Source organism: Syngnathus acus, chromosome 10, assembly GCF_901709675.1.
Source record: "Syngnathus acus chromosome 10, fSynAcu1.2, whole genome shotgun sequence".
NCBI lineage: Eukaryota > Metazoa > Chordata > Actinopteri > Syngnathiformes > Syngnathidae > Syngnathus > Syngnathus acus.
In genome coordinates this window covers 20,141,935-20,162,029 of record NC_051095.1, presented here as the reverse complement: position 1 = coordinate 20,162,029, position 20,095 = coordinate 20,141,935, and the positions used below count along the sequence as shown (strand labels likewise).

The window sequence follows — 20,095 nt, the reverse complement described above, 5'->3', positions numbered from 1 at the left end:
TAATTCAAATTACATGTATCTAGTTTGCCATGATTCAGATCGAGTATCTTGTTCTGAACGCGGGGCCGGTGATCAACAAGTTTGAACATAGTTAACTTTATATTATTGTCGCTGATTCCCACGGGAAAAGTAAATCTGGACAATGACGTCACTTCCCTCTTGAGTTCTCCTAGGACGTGCGTAACCCGCGTCCCCCCCATCAACTTTTTCTTCTCTGGGCCGTCCTTTGAAGTGAGCTTTTTCTCTTTTTACTTCACAGAGAAACGAAAGAAGTCGAACATGTCGCCGCCTTCACGTCGGCTTCAGACGAAGCCGGTCATTACCTGCCTGAAGACTTTCCTCATCTCCTACAGTCTCATTTTCTGGGTGAGCTGCGACCATGTCGATGTGGAGAAAGGGGGGGCGAGAAGCTAATACCAACAATGGGATGGGAAAAAAAAGAGGGTAACACGCACTAATTAAATAAAACAAGGTCGTTTTTGTTGTTGTTAAGTTAAGAAGATAAACCTTTATATAATGCCCGTCCACAAACTCCGTTGTTGCCGTTATTTGCGAGCACAGCCTCCGGTGATTAATCAAAGATAAGACTTGAAATGACGTCACTGCCTACTCACACGTTCGAAGTCCTACTGTTTTTATTTTGTTCAAACTCAATGATATTAATGTTTATGCTGGCATTACAAGTAGAACGTGTAAGGCAAATAAAAAAAGGATACTACCCATAGTGATTGATCAAAGAGACCGACATTCACCGAACCCTTCGTAGTTACAAAAATATTTTTTCCAAAACCAAAACAGGTATGTATCAATTGCACTTAGAATCACAAATGTACTGCAAATGAATGTCATGATCTTTCACCTTGGGAGTTCTTAGCAACAAAGTTGTTTTTTTTACAAACTTAAAAATGTGCCCATGGTTGTTCTGAAGTATCTTAAATCTAATTTACCCTGAAAATTATAACCTCCCTTTCTTTCATAAAGCATATCTGAAAATCACCTGGTAACAAATTATACACGTATAATTGTATGGTAGAATTTTGTTTCAAATACTTGAAAAGAGGACCTTAAAGAAATAATCGTATTTTTTTTTTAAAAATACAATTTATTTTATTACATTTTAATTTGTTTCTCGGGTTTATTTCAAACACTTGAAAAGAGGACCTTGAAGAAATAATCATATTTTAAATTGCAATCTGGAGGGAGCGGAAGCTTAGCACAATTAGAATATTTTTCAAAATTGTTTAGCCCTATGAATTGGCGACACCAAAAAGTTGAAAATGTTGTTGTTCTCAAGTGTTAAGGCCTTTTAGTTTCCACACTTGGTGTTCACCTTGGTGCAGGACGCAGGGACCTTATCAGGGACAACCATGGATATGAATAGAAGAGCCAGCACGCGATATGTGACATGCATAGACCATATTGGTGGGGGTGGCGTTCCATCAAATGCAATACAAGTATATTGTAAACAAATGCTAACTTGCAGGCAGCACGGTGGAACACTGGTTAACACGTCCGACTCATAGTTCAGAGGGTGTGGGTAAGATTCCACCACCGGCCCTCCCTGTGTGGAATTTGCATGTTCCTCCCGTGCCTGCGTGGGTTACTCCGGTTTCCTCCCACATCCAAATTGCCCATTGGTGTGAGTGCAAGTGGCTGTTCGTCTCTGTGTGCCCTGCGATTGGCTGGCAACCGGTTCAGGGTGTCCCCTGCCTACTGCCTGATGACTCATAAATGTTCAATCAATCAATCAAACTGCTGGGATAGGCTCCAGCACACCCGCGACCCCCGTGGGGACAAGCGGTACAGAAAATGGATGGTTTTGATGATAACTTGCTCATGTCTCAAAACAATTTTCATTCTTTTGTTTTTTTTCTTTTGTCAGTGCCATCGCCTGGGCTATGAATACAGAACATTTAAATAAAGCAACTTTAAATAAAGCGAATTCAGTATGAGGGTGCTTTAAGCTGTTAAATTACATTAGATAATGGATGGATGGTATAGCTCTACCCTTCTACCCCGATTAGTCCAGTTAACATTAGTAGAAGACAAGTTAAAAACAATTTAAAGAAAATAATTTTACAGACACTTGAATATAAAAAAACAAAACAGGACCTATCAATCACAAATTTCAGAGCTCTACTCGAATATTTTGCCCTCATACTTACACTAAAGATAATGATTAAGTGCTGTTGCTGCTGATTTTTATCTTTGTGTCAGCCATTTGTAGCCAACACAAAGTTCACGCTAAAATGCTTTTATCTGTCCTCGCTGTTTATGGGAGTCAGTATCCCCCCCCCCCCACACACACACACACATCCACACACACGTGACGTATAGACAATAACAATGATGACATTTCAGCCCGAGTTGGAAGCGTTGGAATGAATCACTTTGGAAGTATTTCTCAATGTAGTGGATTCTCTTTTATCACATGTTCCAGACCCACCAGCATATGGTTAAAATTTTCAAGATAGAATCTCCAACAACTTTAAACATTTATATTGATTAAAACGCTTATAATTCTTAAAACCGACTTTTAAAACCTAACGTTAATTAGAATCAAACGTTTTTTCCCCACATAGAAAGTACGGTACTTACTTAGTGGACTATCGATATGTAAGAGATAAAATCGTTTATAAATTGCCAGATGTAATGGCAGTCAAGTATTGTCAAAGTCAAAGTCAGCTTTATTGTCAATCCCTTCATATGTCAAGACACACAAAGAAACCGAAATTCCGTTTCCTCCATCCCACGGTGACGGAGGTAACGGAATTTTGTGTCTTGGTATCGGTAATTAAGTACATGTACTCGAGCTGGAAAAAGTGGTGCATCCAAATTTGGTGATGCTGATTGGCTGCTGCTGCTCTTCCTCAGTTCACAGGCATGATCCTGCTGGCGGTGGGCGTGTGGGGGAAGGTCAACCTAGAGGCGTACATCACACTAGCCTCCGATGAGACCACAAACGCGCCGTACGTGCTCATCGGCACCGGCGCCGCCATCATCATATTCGGCCTTTTTGGCTGCTTTGCCACATGCCGGGGCAGCCCGTGGATGCTCAAACTGGTCAGTGGCGAACCCCCCTCCTCAACTCCTAACCCAACCAACACATTGCTTTTAATGTTCCACATAATCGCTCTCTTTGTACAGTATGCCATGTTCTTAACTGTGGTCTTCCTGGCCGAGCTGGTAGCCGGAATATCAGGCTTCATCTTCAGGCATGAGGTGAGTTATTGGTGGCAAAACCACTACATAGAACAAAGCAGAAGACAATTATGGAATTACTTTTTTGTGTTTGGATTTTACAGATAAAGGAAAAATTAGGCACTGCATACAAAAATGCTGTGAAGTCCTACAACAGCACTGAGACAAGCAGAACCGCTGTGGATGCCATCCAAAGGACTGTAAGTAGTCGTCGAGTTTTTAATCTGGCCCACCAAGCATCTTGAGTGAGTCACATAGATTGGGACATGGCACGACAGTGTGCCACAGGAAATCAGCCAATATCACTTATTTGGATGAACAATTATTTTCTATTAAAAAAAAGTGAGGAGGGATTAATTGCTATGTGCCAACCACATTTAGTAAAATGTAGACCAAACAAATCTTCCACTAGATTACAGAAGGTACATAAATAACCTGTGTATCCTCTTTTTTTTGTATCGTTTTGTTAAGCGGTGTGCCGTGAAAATTTTCCTCCCCATCGAAATAAATCTCTTTAGAGAAAAAAAATCGGGTAGTAAATATATAAACACACGATTTGACTGATCCTATGGCTCCTACATAGATATTATTGACTTCACGACTGAGCCTGTTTGAACACAATCAGTGATGTAAAATAACAGAAATATGATAGTTTGGAATGACCGTAACTTGTTTGCTTTGTTGTTTTGGGTAAATACAGTTGCAATGCTGTGGCGTGAAAAACTACACGGACTGGGCAGAAACCGACTATTTCAAAGACCAGGGCATTCCTGCCAGTTGCTGCAAAGTTGACACCAACTGCTCTCCGGAGACCCTCAAGGACCTGGACAAGGCTGGCAACGAAGTGTACAACACTGTGAGTTTCTACTTCGACTAAATTGTGTCATTGTTTTAATCCAACAAGCGAACAACGGACAGCGTTGGAACACTGACTATTGACTGCCAAGCAGAACCTCACGCCATTCACTTTCTGTCAGTTTGCACAGTAGTCAGGCTCCCAAACCTTTATTGGGCAGCGCCCCCTTTTAGAGATTTTTTTGTTGTTTACTTTCATTTCTATGTTAGAGATACCTTAAAAAGATGTGTTAGTTTAAAGATTTTTTTTTTTTTTTTTACGTAAGGATTTGTGCAGTATTCAGGCCTGAATCACTTGTGCCCTCTGGTGGTTGCATGGTAGAGTAGCAAATTAGTATGTCCACCACATAATTCTTCTACTTGTCCACGCCGGCCTTCCTGTGTCAAACTTTGTATTTTCTCCACATCCTTGTATGTATGGGCTTCCACTAGGTGCTCTGTGTGTCTTGAAAACATTGTCTAAATCACAGCTTTCAAAAGTAAAGGCCAGGGGACTTTATCTAGCTCTCAACAGCATTTTATTTATGTGATCTGCGAAGGCAAGTCATGTCGGTTGGGTTCATGTTTCTTGCAAATTTTCTTCACTTTTAACAACACAGATTTAAGATATAGGTATTTTTAGGACCTAATCTCCCTTTAAAACAATAGTGATAGATAATGGACGATGGATGCTTTACCAAGCAATCGTCACGTTCTTGGTAGTGTTGGATAAGGAATAAATTTATTATTTGTCTTGTGTGCAGGGTTGCTTCTTACTGGTGACTAATGTGATGGAATCCAACCTGGGCATCATTGCTGGGATCTCCTTTGGAATTGCCTTTTTCCAGGTATGTGATAATGAGTTGGTAGACACTCCCCACAAAATGAGTACAGTGGTATTTATACTCACGAGTGCCCTGGCCTACATGATTTTTTGTCAAGTTATGAGCCGTTGTATGATGGAATTTATTATTTGTCATCAGCTAAAATTTGAGTTGCAGACCAATTTCAAACACTTCAGGGAAATTTAGAGAATAACATGGAGTAATTAAGGTACTGAAATGCCCTGGGACGTGGGGAAGGAGAGCTACAGTCGCTGATGTACTTGCAGCGCTTCATTGAAAAGGACAAACGGTCAAACACACAAAATGAAATTTGGGTTTGGGTGAGAGCTGTACCGATAAATGGCATTGTAATGCATTTCAATGAGGAAATGGATTGACATAACAACTTGTAAGTCAAGGTACAAATTGTCGGAAGTACATGTTTATTATTAAACAATAGAACACACCTGTATTTTGCGTGTTTTCAATTGTGCTCAGCTCATTGGGATATTCCTGGCCTGCTGCTTGTCTCGATACATAACCACAACCAGTACGAGATGGTGTAAAGACAGCCACTGCCTCATGCAGGTAAAAAGCTACCTATATTACATCCAGTTTAAGCAAAAAAATATTTCAGCAGCATTTTGGGGATTTTGTTTGTTTCTTTCTTTCTCTTTTGTTTTACCAGGTGACTCAGTGTGCATCTCCCAACCTAAACGACTGACGCTCCTGTGATTTTTAAACTTTTTAGAAAAACCAACCTCGCCACTTTTTTTGTATTATTATTATCCACTCACAGGACACAGCAGAGGAGCAAAAGGGAAAATTCCAAATGAACCTCAAAAGGAAAGTGTAGTTTGATCCAAACATTAAGTTGTTTTCTGTTTTCATAGAAAAAAACGATGATGAAGAGTAGACGTCATTGTGTCAATATTATCACTTTATTTGTGCTTCAGTACTCGTTTGATGTCTGTTTTTTTTGCTTTTAAATAATGCCATTGCCTTATTTTATAATTTTGATCAAATGTGCGTAGGTAAGAAGACAAACTGACAAAGGATTGTGCGTGAGGTTACTTGTGAGGGGAATGGCATACATAAAAGGCCAGCTACAATAACCCACATTTTCATATCAGTCATCAGTTTAAATGCTTTTCTCCTGTGGATGCATGAAAAATGTAGACGGAAAAAACTAATAAAAGGTGAAGTCACATGTCTTCAGCATCTTTAATTAATCTGCAAATAAATACATGGAGAAAATATACGTATATATATATAACTCAACTCGCGGTCCAAAACATGAGGTTCCAAAGGGTTCCAATTCAAATGCGAGCAATATTATCTATGTAGAGACGAAAGTGTCTGTTTGTTTTAAATACATAATTTACTATGGAGCTCAATCTAATCTAATGTATTGGTAGTAGTTAGTAGCATCAGTCACTTTGAAAGAGTTTAGCTTTTAATGACGCCACGTTTAAAAATCCCTAAATACATTCAACTGTACTGCACTGTTCTGTCTGAGAACAGACACCACGACACGCCTCGTATTTTGTGATTAAGATCGAGTAATTTCAAAAATGTCAATTGAATTTAAACGGGACTTAGCTTTGAAAACGATCAGCAAAACACCAGGTGGCGCTAGAGGCCTACAAAGCCGTGAGACGTAACATTTGAAGCGATTATGGGCAACAATCATCCTGTGTGACAAAGAGGCGTTTTGTTCCATAGTCTGAATAATCAAAATAACAACTGGGGAGGAAAAATGCATATGTGCCGGTGTCAAAGCGTTCGATGTTCAAAGGTGCTGACGATTAATTGCGCGCAACAAAGACATTTTGATTGACCCGCATCTGCTGACTCACGATTGGCTCAAACTGGATCATACGCTCTCCTGGCCCGCCCTTATCCGGCTCCCCAGCCAATGGGCTTGCCGGAAACAGACGGATGGGCAGGATTTGGCTTTCCGCACTGCAACCCGTCGGCTGTGAGGTATATAAACGGAATTCAGCGTTAGTCAGACGAGGAAATACTTACGTTTCCTTCAAGGCAGGTGGACACCGGAGCTCATCCGAAAAATCAGACAAGATTATTTTCTTACCCCCACACACAAGCACTTCATCACGCAGGCTCCAAATTCAGGTAAGTCATATTTTCCGGGTTGAATCATTCATACTAGTTCGATACAGGAAGTCAAGGTCATGCTGCACATTGAACGGGATTAAAAGCATGATCGTTTGAAAGTAATACGTACATCGAATGTCTGATTGCAGCTCGCGCCTTAAAACGCCACCTGCCAGCCACACCACATCACTGTAACCTAACCAAGCCTTCAGCCATGATGCAGCTCAGCAGCGATTCAGCCACCAACAAGCACTCCCTCATTAACGTCATGCACCGCTTCATCGCGGCGGCCAACAACATGGACGAGACCATCATGGTGCCGAGCCTGCTGCGTGACATGCCCCTGGAGGAGCAGGCTGTGAGCCAGACGGAAGCCAACAATAATTACAATAACCACCAAGACGACGAGGAGGTGCAGTGTCCCAGCAAACAGCAGAGGGACATGTACGAGCACTACCTGCTCCTCAAGTCCATCAAGAACGACATGGAGTGGGGTCCGCTCAAGCGGGAGTTGAGCAGCGGCTCCAGTTTCCTGGAGATGGCCGTCAAGCAGGAGCAGCAGCAGAAACCCATCAAAGGGGCGCTGCCCGTGGACGACAATGCCGACTTGGAGCGCCAGTTTCACTTTCATCTGCGTGGACTCTTTGGGGTTTTGTCCAAGCTCACCATGCAGGCAGATCACCTCACCAACAGATACAAGCGAGAGATCGGAGGCGGAAACTTCATGAGATAGAAAGCCTTTATTCTTCCTCCTCTCCCTCGGGACTGCTTGACGTGATGGGATGTGTCACGGGAATTCTCTTGGCAACTGAGCGGGGCTGTCAGCACTCTACGTCCTCCCCGTTTCCTCCCCTCCCGACATAAACCGGTGAGGCCTGCTGCACGTTGCCGTCCTGCCTGAGCAGGACTCCCAATGTTCAGTGCTTGGTGGAGGTTTAATTGTCCTGATGAAGCACAGCAGTTCTGCTTAATTTCTACTGCACATTTCACCATTTTCTTTGTGTGCGTGCGTGCGTGTATGAATAAAATGTTTGACTGTAGGAGAAGTTGAATGCTGGTTATTCGTCCCTCCTTTTTTTTTTTTTTTTTTTTTTAATTTAAAGGCCGAGCTTTAAGGGCTCTCTTCACTTCGGTGTGATTGTAACTGCGTGCCTTGACTATTTTGACCCCGTCATTTGCCCGTAGTGTAACTGCTCAGTGGTTTCAAGGTCTTAGCGGCTCATCTTATTGTCCTGAAATTATTTTTATATTGTGCTAATAAATAAATTGGAACCCTTGACTTCTTTTCTTCTTTGTAGTGGTGGTTCACAAAATGTGTTTATAGCTACAAAAGTGGCTTTTTTTTTATTCAGTACACTTGTTTTAATTCAGTCGTAGTAATTGAACTTGGAACTTATTTTATAACATTCATATTTTTTTATGTACTGTATCTTTCAATCAAATGTTTTAAACTATTTTTTCACAGTTAATGTTCGAACTGCATAATGTTAATGGCTTACAATTTTTTTAAATAAACGAAAGCACTTTAAAAGTACCAAATGTTTAGATAAGATATAAGGCTCAATAGTACTGAATTTCATGTTAGCCATAAGAGACTGTAAAGTATTTTCTTTTGCAAAGTAGTGCTGGTGTAAAAGTTTGCGCCTCTAACTGCATTTGACTATTAAGTTATGTAAAGTGCTTTCAAACTGTATGTGGGGTAGGTATAGCAGCTTTGTGTGGCGCTCATTGGGGAAATTAGAGGATTACAGGACAGGAAAGATGCCTCTTAATTTAGCATACTGACTTAACACGACTTGGCTTGTCTTAGAAGTGAAGAAGCATCTTGGACTCTACATTAGGTACACCTGACTCAAATTCAAAGCCAGTCACTTTACCTTTTATTTGATTTGCATTTATTCCCCAATTTAATGCTTAAAGATCAGACAATACAAACTGATCTTTTACCTAAAAAAATGAATGGAAAAACTACAACGCCCTTTAATCAAATAATCTCTACTCTAAGCAGCACTGAAATATCTTCTATAGGGAATGACGCAATGGGTCACATCTCGGTTGAAATATGTTGGCCCACTATTTGCAGAATTTAATTAAGGTAACAGGTTTTCAAGCATGAGCGGCCTTTTTAAGCAATTCAAATGTTGACTTGCTAGTGTGTTATGGATCATTGCGCTGCTGCATAACCTAAGGTAAACTTGAGCTTGGGCAACACAAACTGATGGCCAAACATTCTTCCTCTGGATTGTTGAAAAAAAGCCAAATTCATGGTTCTAACCACAATGAGTCATCCAAGTCGAAAGAACAAAGCAGTGCTTTTCACTATACTACATACAAAACGTACAACTCTGTTATTAAAATACGACCCAAAAAGTTATAACCTGAATTAGTTTTTAAAAATACGAATGAATTGTCAGATTTTTTTCAGACATAACACTAAATATTTCGGGCAGCGATAACCGGCATTTTTGCCACATTACTGTTGTTTCTGACAAATTTAACAAGATTAATGTTTACAGTTGTAACCAATGTTATGCTGAGTGAGCATATTTCCTTGTATGACTTTGATGTATTCTTGTTTGTACTGTGTCCTAGGGTTATTCTTTTAATCAAATAGAACTTTCAAAGCTTCAGGTCAAATATGTATCTTTGAGATCTTTCCCCGCCTTGATCAAATAATCTGCACTGTCATAAAGACGAAATGCCTCCACACATCAGCGCTGATAAGGCTTTATTTTGGAGCTGCAATAAATTGGTTTATAAATGCTGTGCATGTGGAGGGATAAACATGACCTTTAATAGGTCTTGAAGGCAGCCTGACATTGTTTTTTGAATAACAAATGTCTAGCCCTTTGTCACCATCGATACAAATTCAACAATGAAACATGACAGGTTTGATTGGTAAAATAGAAAGTATGGTGCTCAAAGTGCCTTAGCAACAGCTTTGCCACAGCCGGCCAATCGGCTCACACGGGGCTGCTTTTCCCCTCCGAAAGGGCGACAATGACGGCCGTCTGATGAAGGGCATGCAGGAAGTCAGGACGAACACATCTGCGGCCTTTTGGAGCGGCCTAGCATTATTGCAGTCCTCTTAGCACTTCGTCTTTCTGGTGTGCACAGCCAGGCAAAATGGCGGCGCCACTCAAGCCACCTTGTTCAAGTTAACTGGGTCAACCAGACTCGGGACAGCTGGCCCAACTGCACCAGAATAGAGATGGGCTTTTGTATTCTTTCACAATTGTAATCTAGGTTAACATTAAATCCACCAACATTTCACAGCAAATGTACAAAATAGAGTTACTGTATGACAGACATAAGAAAATAACAAGACAACTTTGCATTCAAGACAGGGAGGCAACATCCCACCACACAGTGCTGTTTTTCTAGTTCATATTATAATTTGAATACAGCGAAGCAATTACAATGAGTTTGTTATTCAAAAAGTCGGGGTGGATTGATTCCCGTTTGATCTGTAAGAATTGAGCCTCAAAACAAAATGCAGAACCTGAGCAATTCTGATTTACATTTTTTTGTAAAGCAGCCTTTCCCCCAATTTTCCGTTCAACAGCTACAACTATAGTAAATCCACCAAATCTTTGATGTCAAAGCTACAAAGCTGTTGAACAAACGCCACAACAGTTATTCATCAAAGCAAATTTTGCATTATGAGTGGAAGGCAGCATTCGTGGATGCGGTTTATATTTAATACAGGGAAGCAGTTGTAAAAAGGATGAATTCATTAAAAAGTCAGTCAATAACCTCAAATTTGTCTTTCGAAGACCTAAGTTGAATATGTAGCTACTAATATTTCTTTTGGTGCAGAGCAATAGCAACAAGCATCTGAACAATTCTGGTACATTTACTATTTGAGTTTCAGTTATATTTTAAAGCAGTATCCTCAACTAAAATAAACAACCAAAACACAAATTTGGCTATTTCCTACTTTATTAAATTAAGCATTTACATTCATCAAACCCTGGCGCCAAAGTTACAAAATACCTTTTGATTGATTGATTGATTGATTGATTGATTGATTGATTGATTGATTATTGATCCCCAGGGGTGGGGAAATTCAGGCCCCAGCAGTACCCATACCACAGAGTGGGTATACAAAGACACACAGATGGCATGAGCGCAACTCAATTGGCTCTCATAAGGCTGCCACACAACGGCGCCACAAAGAAAGCCAGAAAGTGCACAAGATAAAGGCCATCCAAGCAAAACAAAGCTAAAAGACAAAGGAAAAAAAGTAACAGCGGCCAACCAGCACCCCTCAATACAGGAGAACACCCCAAAACACACAAAATAGCCTCCACGGGGTCCATAGACAGGTGTAAGGGCAGTTTCCTTATGAACAAGAGGCTCAATCTGGCCATTTGTCCATCGCACTTGTTCTCCTTAAGGTCAAAGGTGGGCTGGCGTCAATCCTAACTTTAGAAAAACGCTGGATAATTTAGTAATCATTGAACCAGATACAAAAATAATAACGTAATGATGTTGACCGTACTGATTCTCACAATTACATAAAGCATTGAGACATAAATTTATTACGATAAACATCGATTAAAAACTCCTTTGCTAAGAAGTTGTGTGCTTGCTTGATGATCAGTGACATAACATTCAGTCATTAAAATATCGGAGGCCCGTTTGAGTCGCTAAGTTTGGTAAATCGTGTTTGAGGTTCTTTTCCTGTTGTTGCAGCCACACCAAATCTTTGGTGAATAAAAACAACATGCCTCATAAACCCCCTTGCATGCCCAGACAAAACAGCCCTCCAAGTAGCGTGACACCAATTGTCTGTGCACGAGGCTCCCAAGCTCATGTCTTGAGAAACCAGAGGGCAAACATTAGCAGTCAGTCGGCACCACGGCAGCAGCAGCAGTGTGAAGTCGCCGGAAACTGAGACATGTTTCCTCACATCTGCAGCTCGCTCTCTGTGGATATTGCAATGGCTCTGTCGCAATGTCTTTGGGTTAAATGCGTGGCCCAGTAAAAAATTAGCACACACCAGTCACACTCAAGTTGCTTGCCACTCTAAGCAGAGAAAGGACTGGGAGAGTCGAGCAATAGACACCAAACTGGTCCAATGTCTTCCCTGCCCTTTCTCCAAAGACTGCATAGAAAATGGACAGACATTCATTTTCCACAAAACAAGCTTACTCAAGCGTATCTAATCTATTTATTTTCAGTTGTTATTGCCTAAAAAACACCCATCCTTTCAATCTATAGGGTGTGATTATGTTTTTATGCCTGACAGCGACAATATGAATATACCGTATTGGCCCGAATATAAGACGAGGTTTTTTTCATTGAAATAAAACTGAAAAAGGGGGGGTGTCTTACATTCGGGTCTAGACAAAGGCTTTTTTCAAACTTGAGTCTTGAAAAAGAGGGGGTCGTCTTATAATCGGGGTCGTCTTATATTCGGGCCAATACAGTATTATGTACTTACCACGGTTCTAGCTAGCTAGCTAGCTAGTGATAGACTACAGCGCGTTGTAACTTGGGGTTGTATCGTTGCTCAAGAAACAGCACTTCATTGTAATCTAAACACCTCCTGTATCAGAAAGAGCTGGCTCTGGTGGGGCACTCCACCTCTTGCCCCTTTAGTGGAGGTTGTTTTCGCATCTTGTTCTCTAATTGGTCAATTTACAGAGGATTTTTTGAGAAGTCCATACTCTTTGTGGAGCAATGGGAGGTCCGTCAAACAGAGCAACACAGTCTTCATAGACTTCAAGACGGCTTGGTCCAAAATATGTGAGTGGTGGGTGAGAAAAACGCTGAGCCTCACCAGTTGCCACTAGTCTTAAAAAATTCCAGTAGGCCCATGGAACTGACAGTTAGGAATCAGGGCAGTGAAATATGCTGGTCCATTGATTTCTGTGTCACTGATGTACTTGTTTAACCCCAAAAGCAAAACAGCCACTGTCAAACCTTACTGTGTCCACGTGATGGGCTTTGGACTGGCCTGGAATGAGGCAGACATGATGACTTTATGAGTCAAGTCAGGTCAACCTGCTGCAGGTGTGACTAGTAATCAATACCTTTGGAGCAGTCAGGTTTACATTGCGGGCACACTATCTCGTTGTATTTATCAGCCCTGGCCAGTTACTCTGGTAACCAGCTCCTTGAGTAAACAATACCCGACTGTGTGTTTTAATATAAAAGCATGTGCAGCAGTTATTCCAAAGGTAGCTCGCAGTCCAGTGTTAAGTAATAAGTACAGTGCATGCCAGTAGCATGGTTCAACCCAAATGGTCTCATAGCATGGAGGAAGAACGCGTCATTGTGCACGCCCGGCCGGGCCTCACAATACGCCGCCTTGTGCTGCAGACATAACGAAGACCGGCACTGATGTCGTTAACGTTGCTGTTTGTCACTCCAGACACTTCTCAAACAATTTATCTGACACTCAAATATGAGAGGTTCGATTCCAATGCGCCAAACGACGAATGAATCGCTTGACTTTATTAGAAGTACAATCTAATGACATCCATAAACAGTATCAGAAAATCTTGTTTTCTGTATTTTAGGATTTTGCTGCGATGTTTTTTTTTTTTTAACATAAACTGAGCTCTGTGTCGCCACTTTCCAGTGTTTACATTTATGGAGTTATTCATGTAGAATTTGGACATCTGCCACATTTGTTCATCCTTATTATTGAGTCATGACCCTTAACCGAGGCAAAATAGGTCAGCAGTTTTTGTGACCTCCTCGATGAGTTGTTGTTGTGATTGAGGCTGGATATACTGTTCCATACTTTCTCCATTTGCTTTGTAAACCTTTCCCGATTGATACGTGTCACATCTCGTCCCCATTTGTTTTATGTGCATATTGTCTTGGTTTCTGTCCGTGTGCCTATGTGCTATGTGCTCGCCCCTCCCCTCCTGTGTGCCCATGATATTTCATATATATATATATATATATATAGTTTGATTATTCTCACCTGCCTCTTGTTACCTGTCGTGTATATAAGTCCTGTCTGCCCCTCACGCCCCGTCGGATCATTGTTGTGTCGTTGTCGTCATGTCGTCACACCTTTGTTTCACGTCCTTGTCGGTTAGTCCTCTTGTTGTTTTCTTGAGTCATGTCTGTTTGCGAAGTCTGTTGGTTTGTCTTCTCCAATGAACCCTGGTCCAAGCTGCACTTGGTCGCCCTGCTCCATCCGTTCCGTGACAATACGTGACACTTACTTTGTCATCTGTTCTTGAATTTCCTTGGATCATGACATTTTGTTGCAGCTTTTGAAGATCCAACTTCACAGGCGGGTTCTCAGGCTTGGGTGCGGTCACAGAAAATGTGATTAGGCATGGAAAATTGTGATTAAAAAAATGTGATTAGGCATGGAGAATTCACGATTTACCAAGGGGGCAAGTACTTTTTTTTTTCTCACATAATTCAAATCATTTAATAACCGATATTCACATTTGTTTGATAATCCCAAACATTAAATTGCAAAAAATAAAAGGGTCCAAGTACTTTTTCTTGCCGCTGCTAAACTGGCTGGTTTCTATTAGTCTTTACTGTGCTGAGAATGACATACATATGAGTCTCACAGCAGCTGGAGAATGCTGGAACACTGTGTTCTCCTCCATCCCGGCGAATCCCAACTGCACCATCTCTCTCGCTCCTATTTTGACATAATGTTGGTGTGGCTGGTATGTGTTTTTGTTTGGATGGATCTGTGTGGGCTATTAACGGTCTACTATCCAGCATTGCGGTGGGAAGACAAGGCAGCCTTTTAGCCTGTATGCATTGGTTGTTACCATCAGTTTAGCATTCGAGGAAAAAAAAAACAAGAGTATCATCTCATTCTCCGAGGTTCATATTCCTGGGTTCTGTAAATTGCATTCAGGACATCGGAAGTAAAAATTGTACATGGTTATGTAATGTTGGGTGTGGCGTACATGCTAGACGGGTGAGGAGGCTTTGGAAAGCACGCATGAACACGTTCAGTTTGGATTCTGTTCCAGCGTGCGCTTCTTTCACAGTGATCACGTGTTGTCAGACATTTATGAGCAACATCACAAAGTTTACCACAGGACAATGGTCTCCTCTCCATGGCAGCTGCACACTTTAATCTAATCTGCAGCAACAACAAGGAAACAATAGCACGGCTTTGTGTGTGTGTGTGTGTGTGTGTGTGTACGAGCGTGTATGCGTGTGGGCATGTGGATGAATGGCAAGGCCTGTTTTGTCCAAGGACTTGTTGAACAAACCCCACCCATTTTGACTTTTCTGCTTGTAGCCAAATGTTGGCTTTAAACTGAGAAGTTCACATTGAGTGGAAAACAAAATGTGCAAAAATTGGGTGAGCTGAGCAATCATGTAAGAAATATTATTTCTTAAGTGAAATTGGAATGACAATCAGATTATTCATTGATTTACCTCGTATTTAATCAAAACTCAACATATGAGTTAAAACAACAATCAATAAACAATACGTATTTTGTTATGTAATCTGCCATTGGCTGGTGACCAGTCAGGATGCACCAAGTACATGAAATAGTGGGAATAATTGAACACTATTTCATGAAACAGATATAACAATTTAGGTTGCAAATTGCTGCCAGTGCTTCGATCGTGGATAGTCCAGCAGAGCTGCCCGTCCTCCCCTGGTGTAACATTTCAGCAGCACACAATTTCCTCCAGACATTGTGTGGAAATAATAGGAAAATCAAAACTCTGCTTTCAATCTTCCAGAAAAAAACACATTGCGTAATTGACTGAGTATAAACCAGCTGCACATTGTGTAGACTCAATCCAATCAGTAACACAAAGACAAAAAAGGACAGGAAGCTGACAGGCTGATAGCTGCTGTCATTTTTCCAATATGAGGAAACCAGCATTCGTAACTCACAGATGAAATCATGAAACAATATTTTGTTATGTAATCTGCCATTGGCTGGTGACCAGTCCAAGATGTACCGAGTACACAAACATACCTTGGCATGTAAAATTTTGCAATCAAACTGATCAATACGTTTTCCACATCTGAAAAATTGAAGAGCGGGCGATCCATGTGGTGTGTTTCATCAGTGTGTCTCAACTTCTTCTGGCTCAGCTCCTCAACAGGAAACGATTAAATGAATGAATGAATGAATGAACGAATGAATGAATAACAGCCTAAAAAACGATATATTGACCAGGATCTATTATTAACATTAAGATGTAACTAGTTGTCAATGAATGTTTTATGATGATGACAATTTGACCCTGGAACAAATCCTTCGTATTTCCATTATAGTCCATTCAGGCTTGATTCCAACTGTGCACCAACTGTGTTAATTGTGTTGTTTGTACAAGGTCAAGGCGCCTTCTTGTAACAGGGAGCACAACAAGACATGACACCACCTCACTGGGTGTCTTGTGTGTGCCAGGGGATTTATTTAAAGGCGTGAACATCAGGCGTCAAAAATGGTGAGAGATTCCACACCATTTGATGCGCTGACATTGCACAAACTCAAGGCATTAATCGTGAGGCTGACATGTTTGATTCGTTAGTGCGTGCTGACGTTGCCAAAGAGCAAACGTGAATGGAAGGACTCAAGAGAGCTCTTTGCAAAGCAAGTTAAGAATGCTTTCAATAAAACCCACGTTTTTTTTTTTTTTGTTTTTTTTTACATTCAAGGTTTTGTTAACACTAACTTAACATTCCGCTCAGAGGCTCAGCTTAAGAAGGGAAAATAGAATGTATCTGGCCAAGGGAACTAAACCACCCCTGTTTCTTTTTTCGTTTTCTTTTTTTTTTTCCCCAGAGCAGGCTGTTACATAAGGCAATCTCATTGCCGTGAACAGATGTCCCTTGTGAACTCCGCGCACAGGAACACGCACACGCACGCACGCACGCGCGCACACACACACACAAGCAGAGAGCATTGATTGCATCACTATATTGTGGTGCCTTGAGATATGAGTAGCTAGACCGCACGTATAACTCAAATCACTCTTATCTCATATCATCTTTCCCGTTCGAAGTGAATTGAATTGACCTTTTGTTACAAGTTCAGCCACCCAAAAACATTTTTAATGTCTTTTTTTTTGCATAGGATAAAGGACACAGTCTATCACTGAGTGGTGTTCTTATTTTTCTACATGTTACTGCACGTTTTGTGTCTGCATCAGCCTTAAACTAGCAGTCTAGGCTAGCAGGCTAAGCAATGTGGTTTTTAAAATACATGTGTGATTTTCTTCATTTTAAGTTCAGTTTGACTGGCAAGAAACAGCTTTATGCCACTTTTTTTATGACACCGCTACCATACGGCGCTCATATCCCAAGTTTGCTAGAGAGGTTCTAGTTTGCTTGTTGGTGACTGTGAGTCACCAATGAGAATAAAAGAAAAACTGGAAATATGTATTCGTAGAATCAATCGTCCGTTTAATTGGTAATAAGTTTTTTATTTTTTCAAATATTGGCATCGGTCTGAAAAAATTCATGTCGGTCCAGCCCGAGTGTCAACTTTGACATTTGACCTCCAACGTATGTCCACTATGCTCAACCTTTTGTCCTCCACTTGGTGTGCACCTAGAAGGACGAGGAAGCCATAACAACAGAGCAGCCTCTCTCTCCTCTTTATGTCAGTCTGTTAGTAGGTCTTGAGCAGACATTAAGCCAATCACGTGGCTGCCGGCTCGAGGCAGGCCTCCAATGAGCAGCTAGGCCCGGCGGGGGCTCGGCAAGGAGGAGGCGCAGACCTCGTATGATGTAATCGGGTCTTAACTTACAGGATGGACGCGAGGACACAATCCAAATCGCCCTGAGACGCTTTATCGCTCAAAGAAGTAGAGTAGATCCCTACCGAAACACCTCCGTTAAAATCACATACACAGTTGATCTTTTGAACCGAACTTAGGAAAGTAAATGAGAGCTAGCATCCGTGTACACAAACACAGAAAAAAACTTCAAATCGGGCAGCGTGTTATCAATGCGAGAAGATAAAGATGTGTCTGAACTCCTGTAACCTTTTGTGTGAGGGGAGGGGTGTGGGAGGAAGTCCATGCTGTTACAGTGTGCTCAAATGCAACTGTACATTGGGGCCCGGTGAAGGGGCTAGACGGGTGGGTATGTCACGTCTGTGCCATGCACGGAAATATCTCAACATCATACTTTGTCACCGAGAGGCTAAATAAGTAGTGCTGCCAAAAGTATGTGTTTGAAAGCTTTGAATTTCCTTTCACTAGCAACATTTTCTCAATATGCCGAAATCATCAAATTCTGTTTAGAGAAATCGATTAAAATGTTGAGCCTTGTATCAAATCATACATTAAATACCTTTCCCATGTCATCTTTGTTCAGTTTCAAGAGTTTCATGGAGCCAAGATAGGCATGGCTCATCTGTACAGTGCACTTAAATATCTCAACATCACAGTTTCACACCAAAAGGTCAAAGTGTGCTTACAAAGTCATCACCTTCCTAACCTTTTCTTGAAGCATTAAAAGACAAGTTGATGGCCTCAGCAGGTGAATCACACTTGTATACTAGGGATATTCCATACCACAGTATTCACTCTTTTGAGTACGTATCTGACATGAGGACAAAAGATTGTGAGAAAATACTTTTCTATCTGATACCGATAACTCACAGATGTGTTAAACTGCGACAGCACCAAGTACTTCTTCGGATGACTTAATCAGATTTTCTTATTTACCTTGGGTATTAGTAGCTTGAATCGGCAGCCTCCACGAGTACCCGATACCTTTAAAATAAAGCCGATAATGATACCTTGTGTCGGTACTTGCCCATTCCAGAATTGATCAATAAGTCTTTAAATGTCGTTTTTAACAATGTCTCACCTGAGTAGTACATGAAAATACCTTGGCATGTCATGTTGTGCAGTCAAACTGAAAATCTCTTTACCACTTTAGAAAAGTTGAAGAGCGGGCAATCCATGTGGTGTATTTCATCAGTGTGGCTCAACCTCTTCTGGCTCAGCTGCTCATCAGGCAAGAAAAAGTTCATTTGCAACATCTCACATGATGCAACATCCAGCCTGCATGCAACCATCCCCCCTTTTTTTTAAGCATAGCCAAGATTGTACGAATGCACAGAAAAATCCCTTCATTCCTTAGAACTCGTCACACTACCTTTTGATTGCCTATGTGTATACATTTAATTATGTAGTGGTAATTGTAACCACTGTGAAGAATTTAGAGGCTCAAAATGCATTTTAGCCACGAGAAGGGAAGGTGGTGGAAAAAGCTTTGATATTGGCTCACTCTAGTGGACAAAATAAAGCAAAACACAATTTGTTGCAGTTATCCACCTATGATAGTCAAATCATTTAGGATTACAGTATTTTATTAGAAGGAGCTCAAGTAATGTAGTTTCAACCTGCTTTTCCTTGTTTCTGTTTGTCTTTTATTTAATCTATTTTTCTCACCATAAGACTACATGACGAAGACTAGAATAATAATTGTTCTCTTTTCAATTAAGGAATTAAAAAATATGAGTATTGATCAGTGCTCAAAAATAAAGTTAGACATTTTAAAATGTTCCAGTTGACATCATTTCTGTTGGATGTAATCAAAACTATTAATACCATTTAGCTTGATTGTTTTAACAGATTTAAAAATAAACTAACATTTTCAACATTTTAAATCAAAACATAATATATTGCAGTTTATTTTATTTTTGTTTGTCACAACATATAAATAATTTCGTAAGTTTCCCCTTCTAATTATTTCTACTTTCTCTTTTTTTAATTGCGCTCATTTTCAGGGTCGTGGGTGTGCTGAGCCGAGCTGACTTTTGATGAGAGGTGGTGTAAACGGTCGCCAGGTACATATAAACAAACAGGCATTCACACTCACATTCAAGGCGATGGATGATTTCAAACGACATGCATATTTAGGGAATGTGGGAGAAACCCAGAGTACGCAGAAAAAGCCCTCATAAGCATGGGGAGAACATGTGTGAGATTGGAACTGTGCGGAGGTCGTGCTAACCACTAGGGCACCGTGCTGCACTTCCAAATTACACTTGTCAACAGTAAATTGTAATCAGAGGTTGCTTTGCGTATCTATAAAGGTCTAATTATTATTATTATTATTGTTGTTATTATTATTGTGAATTTGTTATTATTATCACAATGTGATGAGCTCATTTGAGGAAAAAAAGGAG

The 20,095-nt window shown here is 40.8% G+C and overlaps 2 protein-coding genes and 1 long non-coding RNA gene across 3 annotated transcripts; 2 read left to right on the top strand and 1 right to left on the bottom strand.

Annotated features, from left to right (window-relative positions):
- Positions 1–143: 143 nt before the first annotated feature.
- tspan7 (tetraspanin 7) lies at positions 144–5,606 on the top strand. The gene is given in 9 exon segments (XM_037261064.1): positions 144–366; positions 2,875–3,063; positions 3,148–3,222; positions 3,306–3,401; positions 3,902–4,057; positions 4,800–4,883; positions 5,358–5,400; positions 5,403–5,447; positions 5,548–5,606. Coding segments are annotated over 8 exon segments (753 nt in total). The 5' UTR covers positions 144–279; the 3' UTR covers positions 5,426–5,447; positions 5,548–5,606.
- A 1,239-nt stretch (positions 5,607–6,845) lies between these two features.
- mid1ip1l (MID1 interacting protein 1, like) lies at positions 6,846–8,254 on the top strand. The gene is made up of 2 exons (XM_037261068.1): positions 6,846–6,995; positions 7,127–8,254. Exon 2 carries the CDS (start codon positions 7,192–7,194, stop codon positions 7,708–7,710), a length of 519 nt encoding a protein of 172 aa, XP_037116963.1. The 5' UTR covers positions 6,846–6,995; positions 7,127–7,191; the 3' UTR covers positions 7,711–8,254.
- Positions 8,255–15,831: 7,577 nt separating this feature from the next.
- On the bottom strand, positions 15,832–19,004 carry LOC119128573. The gene is made up of 3 exons (XR_005099049.1): positions 18,769–19,004; positions 18,624–18,671; positions 15,832–16,041 (listed from the first exon to the last, which is right to left on the bottom strand). It is a non-coding gene; the product is annotated as an uncharacterized LOC119128573 (long non-coding RNA).
- Between the last annotated feature and the right edge of the window lie 1,091 nt (positions 19,005–20,095).

What these genes read in the sequence shown, in the direction of transcription:
- mid1ip1l (XM_037261068.1), top strand. Translation starts at nt 7,192, where the DNA reads ATGATGCAGCTCAGCAGCGATTCAGCCACCAACAAGCACTCCCTCATT.